The sequence below is a fragment of the Miscanthus floridulus genome, chromosome 1 (assembly GCF_019320115.1).
Source record: "Miscanthus floridulus cultivar M001 chromosome 1, ASM1932011v1, whole genome shotgun sequence".
NCBI lineage: Eukaryota > Viridiplantae > Streptophyta > Magnoliopsida > Poales > Poaceae > Miscanthus > Miscanthus floridulus.
The window spans coordinates 153,481,446-153,490,448 of record NC_089580.1 but is presented as its reverse complement, the minus strand read 5'-3'; the positions used below and the strand labels follow the sequence as shown (position 1 = coordinate 153,490,448).

Genomic DNA, 9,003 nt, shown 5'->3' with positions numbered 1-9,003 from the left:
TAATAATTATCAAATACAAACAAAAATACTACAGTATCAAATACTGATTTCTAACCTCAATCTATGCCTGGCCTATACATGGCCTGAGCTATGGCGCTCTCCGTCCCTGTGCTGGCAGGCGCTACCATAGCAAGTCCGTTTTTCATAGGCAAAGTCAACTTATTTTCATCGGCGAAGTTTGCTTTTGGTGGAACCCTTTGTCTCCTAATCTAAAATCTCTCTGTCAACGAGATTTTTGCAAGCAAAAGCATCTGAAGGCCCTGAATATCACACCCAGGCGGCCACAACCGCTAGCTCCTCGGCTCCTCCGACGTACCCTTCAGCGGCTCCGCCCCAGCGCGCAACGCCGAAACCCTACCTTCGGCTTCTCCGCCTCCGCCCCCGCCCCTCCGCCAACCAGGCGAGATGTCGTCGGGCGGCGGTGGGGGGCAGCAGTTCCGCTACACGCAGACGCCGTCCAAGGTGCTGCACCTGCGGAACCTTCCGTGGGAGTGCGCGGAAGAGGAGCTCGTCGAGCTCTGCAAGCCCTTCGGCCGCATCGTCAACACCAAGAGCGGCGTCGGCGCCAACCGCAACCAGGCCTTCGTCGAGTTCGTAAGTCCTTCCCCCGTCCCTCACTCCCTCCTTCCTCTCGACCCTACCCCATCGATATCATCCGCGATCCGGCCGGGGATTCGGGGCGGGCGCGCCGCTGGATGTTCTGTGTGGTTTCGTACGTAGCACATGAAATTGATTTGGTCAGCAGTTGATCTAGCTATGTTTAACCTGTGTGGTATTGGAATTTTGTCAGCGCTCTGGATTTGGGTTAGATCTTGCAGGAGTCAGCGAAGATTCCTTCGTATTCACACTTGTTCCTTCGTATTCACACTTGATCAAACCTGTTTTGAGTGGACCGATCAATTCTTGGAAGCTGCACAATTATGTTGTGTTGAGTTGCATAGACTTGATCAAACCTGTTTGAGTGGATAGATCAATTCTTGAAGCTGCATAATTATGTTGTGTTGACTGGACCATTCCTCGCAAAAAAAAAAAAAAAGTTGTGTCGAGTGGACCAATCTATTCTGGCGGGTGATTTGGCTGTTCATACTGGAGATACATGTGGCACTCTTTATTTTTGTGTTTATGGTAGGATGCTCTGCCAGGATTGAGTGAATTTATATGGCTGGTAGAACCTTTCATTCATTTGTGTGTGTGTGTTTGGGTGGAGGGGGAGTATAGTAGTGGGGGCTGTAGATTTGGCGTAACTCGGAAGCTTCCTTGCTCGAAATCAAATCACTTATGCGAAATGCTACTGGTTTAGTGCCAAATGCTCATCGCAGGATTACTTATGTGAAATTAATTTCCTTTGCAGACTGACGTTAATCAGGCAATCTCGATGGTATCTTATTTTGCATCATCTTCAGAACCAGCACAAATCCGAGGCAAGACTGTTTACATTCAGTATTCAAATAGGCAAGAAATAATTAACAACAAGAGTCCTGGAGAGACGGCTGGAAATGTCTTGCTTGTTACTATGGAGGGTGTTCAAGCTAGTGATGTCACCATTGATGTGATCCATATGGTGAGTTCTAAAATCCTTTCTTTTCCTGTCTTCTAAAGTACTTAGATGGTTGTGTTAGTATGGTAATGACAAACCTCAAATATGCCTGTTACTTTCTTGATTGCCATTGACTGAAGGAATCCAAGGGAGTCTACCTGACCTGATCCTTGTAAATCAAAGATTTTACATAGATGTTCATCTCGTAGTAACATTCTGCATGAATCAGCAGGCCCATGTTAACTGGAGAAAATGTCGTTATCAACACCTGCAATTGGAGAGATACCATGTTTGTTTTGCTGCCTCTATCTTCTAACTAGTACATTCAAAGTTCTTATGAACTCTCATGTCTCATCTTGAGGATGCAACTTTCTAAGTATACCCCATCAACGCACTTATCTCCGGTGTAGGGCACCTCCTGTTTATCCAAGTTACTGATGAAAGGTTAAATTCCAAACCTTTAGACCATAAGTATCTCTATGGTGCTTATTTTTAGATCATTGTTTGGTGATATTATACATTTCTGCCTTTTTATTTTAACAGCACGTTGAATTTCATTCATCGCTTCTCGCTTGCTGACCCTTCCCCTTTTTTGTTTGGGTGAGGGATAAGCTTCAAGAGTTTATATCCTTTGTTTGGAAATGATGTTTATTTTTATTATAAAATATTATGTGCTATCACTGTGTGCTGTACTGCAGAATCTTTTACATGTGCCATGAGATTGGTATGCATTTCCTAAAACAATCTTCCCCTTACCTCCTATGTATGATCCTTTTTTTGTATTCCTTTCAGGTTTTCTCGGCTTTTGGGTATGTTCATAAGATAGCCACCTTTGAAAAGGCTGCAGGTTTTCAGGTCAGGGTAAAGTTACATGCTTCAGATATGTAGTAATTTTGAAATGAACATCAAGAGCCTCATCTTATTCTCTGGCAGGCATTGATCCAGTACACTGATGCAGCCACTGCTTCAGCTGCTAGAGACGCCTTAGATGGAAGGAGCATCCCAAGGTGACATGCTGTGGTCTTTCCTTGTGTTATCCATTTTTGTTGTTTGTTGTACTTTCTTATGCTTGTTATAAACTGAATTTTTCTTTGGATCTTTATCGTAGTTACTTGCTTCCGGAGCATGTGACATCCTGCTGCCTGCGAATTTCCTTTTCTGCACATCAGGATTTGAACATCAAGTTTCAGTCAAACCGCAGCAGGTAATGCCCATAATTTGTTTTCATGGAGTTAATTATTCATTATTATTTCTGATGGAAGATCCATCCTTTTGTCCCATGTCCTGTAAGTACCATAACATGACTCATAAGCAACACAAGAGGTTATGGACATCAAATTGCATGAGATTATAAGATGCCCATCTTAGCATGTTTAGAAACTGTAGAATAATATGTCATTGATTTTTCATGTTGAAGGCATATGACCTGCTTTGTGAGGTTCTAATAGCCTGCGTTAGAAATACAGCCGTTGTGTTTTTTTACTTTTGTACTAAAAGTAACGTGTGTTGATAAATCACTAAATCATAGAAGCACAGTGACAAGGTTCTTGGTTTCCTTTTTACTGTTAATAATGTACAGAACCTGATGACTTAGCCATTGCCTCAGTTTGACTAATGATCAATACCCATGTACTCTTCAAACTGCAAAACAAATCAGAACTCTACAATGTTCACCGCGAAGTATGTTCCTACTTCCTTGTTCCTGCAATTTTCTCATCCAGTATCGAAAGAACTACTTGTCCGGTTGCTCCTTCAACTCCTGAAGTTCATGCCCATTCTTCTTTAAAAGAAATTGCTTTACTTAGATAGTATTAGGGTGAGATTCTCGTTGAAATCTTATTGGTTGTCGTATGCCCATATTATCACTTGGGTTTTCATTTTTCTACGAACCCTGAGATAATTTGTCCGAAACATTGCTTGCCCCTTTGGATTTTTTTTTAAAGACCTGAATGTTTGGACTTGTCGTGCTAGGACATAGCTACTTGTCATATGTTTCTCCTGTTCCAGTCTTACCATTTTATTCGTGCAAATATGCAAAATAACTCGTTATATTGTTGGAGACATGCTTTTGTTTCTCTCCACCATTGTTTAAAATTGCTTTTATTGTTATCTTGCAGGGATTATAATAATCCGTATCTTCCAATTAATTATTCTGCCATGGATGGTACATTACAGGTATTTGCTTTTTCAGAAGACCATGGGCATTCTAGTATTTCAATTTTGTCTGTTTTGTTATTTTATATGAACATGCTGTTTTTTTTCTTTTGATGTGCTGGCACAGCCTGCTGTTGGAGCTGACGGAAGGAAAGTGGAGGCTCAAGGCAATGTTCTTCTTGCATCAATTGAGAATATGCAATATGCTGTTACTGTAGACGTTCTTCATACTGTAAGTCAGATTGTGAAGACAATTTTAAAACATGCTTAAAATTTTGTTGTTTTCTCTTTTATCTGTGCTAACTATGATAATGAAACTACAGGTGTTCTCATCATTTGGTACAGTCCAGAAAATTGCTATTTTTGAGAAGAATGGGGGAACACAAGCTTTGATTCAGTACCCTGGTATGCGTCTAGAAATTGATCATTCCAGGCTTTAAATCACTAAGGGCCCGTTTGGATCCTTGGAATTGAATTCATTCTAATAATTACAATTTAGGCATATATTAATTAAGCTAATATAGTTATATATGGAATATATTTGTATATTTATTGTTAGGCATACAAGGGACATACTTATATGTTGCATATCTATTGTAGGAAGGTGAGTTGAAGAGTGTGCTATAAGTTGGAGAATAAAATTATAGCATAGTGATCTATAGAATCTATTTCCATCTCCCACCTTATGAATTTGAGATAGGCTTATTTGTGAGCTTGGGAATGTTATGGAATGCCAAATTCCAAGCCAAATAGCCTAATCCATTATGTAGATTTCAATTCCTCCAAAATGAAGGGATCCAAACGGCCCCTAAGGGTACGTTTGGTTCCCGAGCGAGCGTAGCCTGACCTGGCCAGCCTGGGCAAGCTTACCTTGCCAACACCGGCGAGCCAAATTCGCTCACCTGGGAAAGCAAGCAAAAAGCTTGCTAGCTCCAGGTTCCAAGGAAACCTCGCCCAGCAACCAAACGGCCATGTATCTTCGATTTCTGACTCAACCAGGCAACACAGTACTTGTCAAAGAAACCAAATGTACCCTAAGCTTTACCGGAAGATGTTTAAGTAGCCGTAGTTGGGGTGGTGTTTGCTGGCGGACTTTGTTTGTTTTGCTATCTTGCTTGTTGTGTTCGGAAGGGCCAATGCCTGCTGATCAATTGGTGATCAAGCTGGTGATGGGAGGTTAATGACTGAACTTGCGAACTTTGTAATTTTGTTGCTTTGGTAATGAAACTCGGTTTTACCATGTTGGAAAAAATCACTAGGCTTTGAACTAGCGGTTTGATCTCCTTGTCTGGAAAAATAGCAAATTGCCCCTTGATACGTTGAACATCTTACTTCCCTTTTGCAGTAATGGTTTACCATCTGCCAACTGTGAAGTACTTAGATCTCCACCCAAAAACTGTCTTATCAGATGATGTTTTGCCAAAACCCAATGTGAAAGTGGTTTTCCTGTGTTATAATGAAACAAGAGGCTTTCACATCTTTAGGATGCCATTGGCATCTCCCGAGACCCTGGAGTCCTTGATTAATCTGCTTATAGTAGCATTGACTTTCTGACTAAACATGCAGCTGATTATTCCATTTTTCATGTGCTTCTGTATAGAAATTATTCATCTGAATCTGATTAAGTCTTTCCCTACACTTTAGATGTAAATACAGCTGCTGTAGCGAAGGAAGCATTGGAAGGGCATTGCATCTACGATGGTGGCTACTGTAAGCTTCACCTGTCATACTCTCGTCATACTGATCTGAATGTGAAGGTATAATAGGTGCATTTTGTTTAGTGTTATTTGGTCATAAAAAAACCTTCTAGAAGATGATACATATAACCCCTTCACAGAACCCTCGGTTATAATACAGGACGCCCCTTTTTTATTGATATGCCCGACATGAAGTTATGTTCCCTTCATCTTTCAGGCACATGGTGACAAGAGCAGAGATTATACAATTCCAGCTGGCATAATCCAAGGGGTGCTGCAACCACCTGGTGTACAAGCTACATCCTCTGGGTGGCAAGGTAACCTTCAAGCAGCTGGGGCATATGCCCCACCCGGTGCCCCTGCTCAAAGCCACAATGCCAATGGACAAGTGCCGAACTGGAATCCCGGCAACTCAGTGTATCCCCCAGCCCCAGGAACATATCCAGGCCAGATGTACGCATCTCCGTCGCAGTATGCAATGTCAGGGGGCTTCCCTAATACCCCATCCACTGCTCCGCCACAGTATGCAGCATCAGGGGGCTTCCCTAACACCCCAACCGGTGCCCCTCCTGGTGCTCTGCCACAACAGTTGCACGCTTCGCAGCAGATGCCGCCTCAGCATGAAAATCAGTCACGAGGCACACCTGGAACTAGCCAACCGCCACCACCAGCATCATACTACCGTTAAGTTGAATCTTCTTTTGCTATTGTAATACTGCAATACCACGTCAGGGGACTTGACCAGTTTTTTCTACTGAGCTATTCATCATGTAATACTGCAATACCGCCATCCATAACTGTGTTTAGATGGCAGTGATAGCATATAGATATGAGTGAGGAATACATGAATATGGTTGGGGTTTTCATTCATCATCAAAAATCGGTCAATGTTGGTTCATGGCAATTACTGGCAATATCATGATGAATGGTGGATTGGTGGTAGTGTTCTGAACAGAGCCCACCTCAGTGTACCTCTTGGGTAACATGGTTTCTCCACTTGTACACCTAACGTCCAATTCTTTAGTTTTTTTTAACGACTATGGAGAACCGCTCTCCATCTTCCTTTTTTCTTGCTGGAATGCCCTGAGCTGTCGCTGCGTGCTGTTCTTGGCCCATTTTATCTGTGAGGAGGGCTCCACGGTAGCTAATAATGCGCGCTGAATGCTGGGCTGGCATACATACAAGTATGGTGAAAAAGTACTGCTCTCCACCGCCAAGCAATAGCGAACAACTCTTGTTTTGGGCGAGCAATGGCGATTTATCAGACAAAAAACACAATGCAAGTTGAAGCAAATTTGTTTTGGTTTCAATCTCCCTCATTGTCCGAATACACCAGCCTGCCATGGACTGCCTAATAACAACGCACGAACACTGAACACATAATAATCTTGTTACACTAACAACCATACGGATCCATCAACCAATTTGATGTTGACGTTCTACCTGCCATCGATCACCTTTATTTAGGGCATATTCGGTTTCTCCTCCTAAACATTAGTCGTTACCGTATCAGATGTTTGGATATATGCATGGAGTATTAAATATAGACTAATTACGAAACTAATTACACAGCTTGCGACTAATTTACGAGATGAATCTTTTAAGCCTAATTAGTCCATGATCTGACAACTTAGTGCTACAGTAAACATATGCTGATGACGAAATAATTAGGCTTACTAAATTCGTCTCGTGGAGTACTGACGGATTTTGTAATTTGTTTTTTATTAATATCCGAATACCCTATACGACACCCTCCCGTGACACCTCCTAAATTTTAGTCACCGGATCCGAACACCCCCTTAATCGAAGTTCAAATGTAAGAGCTTTGGACACTAATACATCTGTTCACCACACCATAGTTATTAGGACAGAACTGGAGATCGAACCGGTAAGACAGTTCACTGGTCCAACTAGTTGTTTTGGACCGGATAAATTGAAACGGTCACAGATACTTTGAATCGGTGTATATATGTGCTATAATTAATAATTGACAGATGGAAAAATCTCATAACACAATTTAATTGCCTAATATACCTTGAAAGGTTATCAACTATCACAAGGTTTTACACTATGCAGAGAGCTTCAGGAATCTTCAAGTGACATGCCTAATAATCAACACCAGAGAGTTTCAGGAATCTTCAATTGACATATGCCTAATAATACACTTGAAAGTTGCTTGAAAGCCATCATGAGCCATGTCGTGGAGCAGACCGGAGCTGGAGGTGGAGTGGAGGGGCTGCCGGGCTGGAGCACAGTAGCAGCCTGCACCTGCAGCCGTCGACGTCGATGATGTCGCTGCTGAAGCTGGACTGCTGGAGCAGAGGCGCACAGCAGCAGTAGTCGCGCTCCGGAGCAGCCGAGAAGGAGCAGAGCAGAGCAGCACCAAAAGTCACCCGCCCCTTACGGCCTTGCGAGCGCCGGCGTCGCTGCCAGACGCAGCAGCACGCCGCCGCCCGCCCCTTGCACGCGTCGCTGTCCGACGCAGCAGCGCGCCTTGCACGCGTCGAAGTCCGCTGGGCGCTGGCCGCCGCGGCTCGATGCGCCACCGCTGCCTGCAGCCCGCCGCCCCTGGCCGCCGCCGCTGCCCACCTCAGCCGCCTGCCGCCGCCGCAGCCGCCCGCCGCAGTAGCCGCAGCCGTTCGATGCGCCGTCGCCGGCCTCGGTCGGTACCGCCCGCACCCAGACAAGAAAAAGGGGAAATTTTCCATCCCTCACGCGACTAGAAGCCAAAAAGGCAGGGATGAAAACGGATGGGACACGGACGGCACCGATATTATATTTGTTTTCATATTTCTGTCCGAATTCGGATTCAAATATGGATAGTGTCAACTATGTCGGATAGGATACGATTGGATATCGACATCATAAATATGTGATTTGAGTATTCAGATACGGATACGGTATCGGATGTTGGATATCCGGACTCGGATACGGACAGATCTCAACCCCTCTAAATGGATTCGGTTTCGAATACGGTCGGAAAATATCCGTACCATTCCCTACCTAAAGGGCACAGTTGTGCCAGTTTTCCAATACTACCCCTGAATAGATAACGTTATCCTGAGCACACCGAGGAGTATTTTTGGATAAGCTAACAAACCGCTTCGGTTCGTATGGAACCGGCCGGTTTACTGGTTCCGTAAAAAACCAACCGGTTTAACTTTAGCGGTTCAATTGCACAGATGATCTTTTAAGTGAACGGGAACGGTGTAGGCGCTGGTTCGGTCTTTTACCGGTCCGATCGTCGGTCCGGTCCTAATAACTATGCAGCACACTCTAGCAGTGTCGACGAAATCTGGTCGGCAGTCTACCGAGGGGTATACCCACGGTAGTAGATGATCGATAGAGGTGCGCATAATAGGAACCGGATGGTAACACAAGGTGTAGATACAGCGATTTAGACAGGTTCGGGCCGTTTGATCGATGTAATACCCTACGTCCTGTGTCTTTGTTGGATTGTATTGAATATGAGATGATTTCGAGGGGGTCCCTGCCCGCCTTATATAGTCTGGAGGGTAGGGTTATAAGTTAGTTAGATCTAGATCTATTCGGATATACGGTAAGTATTTACAAGAAGTACGATATCTATCATATTCGAACAAATCATTCTCTATC

At 43.8% G+C, this 9,003-nt stretch overlaps 1 protein-coding gene across 2 annotated transcripts; it reads left to right on the top strand.

Moving 5' to 3' along the window:
• Positions 1–215: 215 nt before the first annotated feature.
• Positions 216–6,292, top strand: LOC136544375 (polypyrimidine tract-binding protein homolog 1-like). Of its 2 annotated transcripts, none has more exons than XM_066536569.1 (10): positions 216–594; positions 1,352–1,561; positions 2,330–2,392; positions 2,471–2,544; positions 2,646–2,741; positions 3,655–3,712; positions 3,819–3,923; positions 4,015–4,096; positions 5,336–5,401; positions 5,606–5,748. In XM_066536569.1, exons 1-10 carry the CDS (start codon positions 406–408, stop codon positions 5,614–5,616), a joined length of 954 nt encoding a protein of 317 aa, XP_066392666.1. In that variant the 5' UTR covers positions 216–405; the 3' UTR covers positions 5,617–5,748. The 2 variants fall into 2 exon arrangements, with proteins under 2 accessions (XP_066392666.1, XP_066392660.1); XM_066536563.1 differs by having other exon boundaries at positions 221–594; positions 5,336–5,448; positions 5,606–6,292.
• Positions 6,293–9,003: the final 2,711 nt, after the last annotated feature.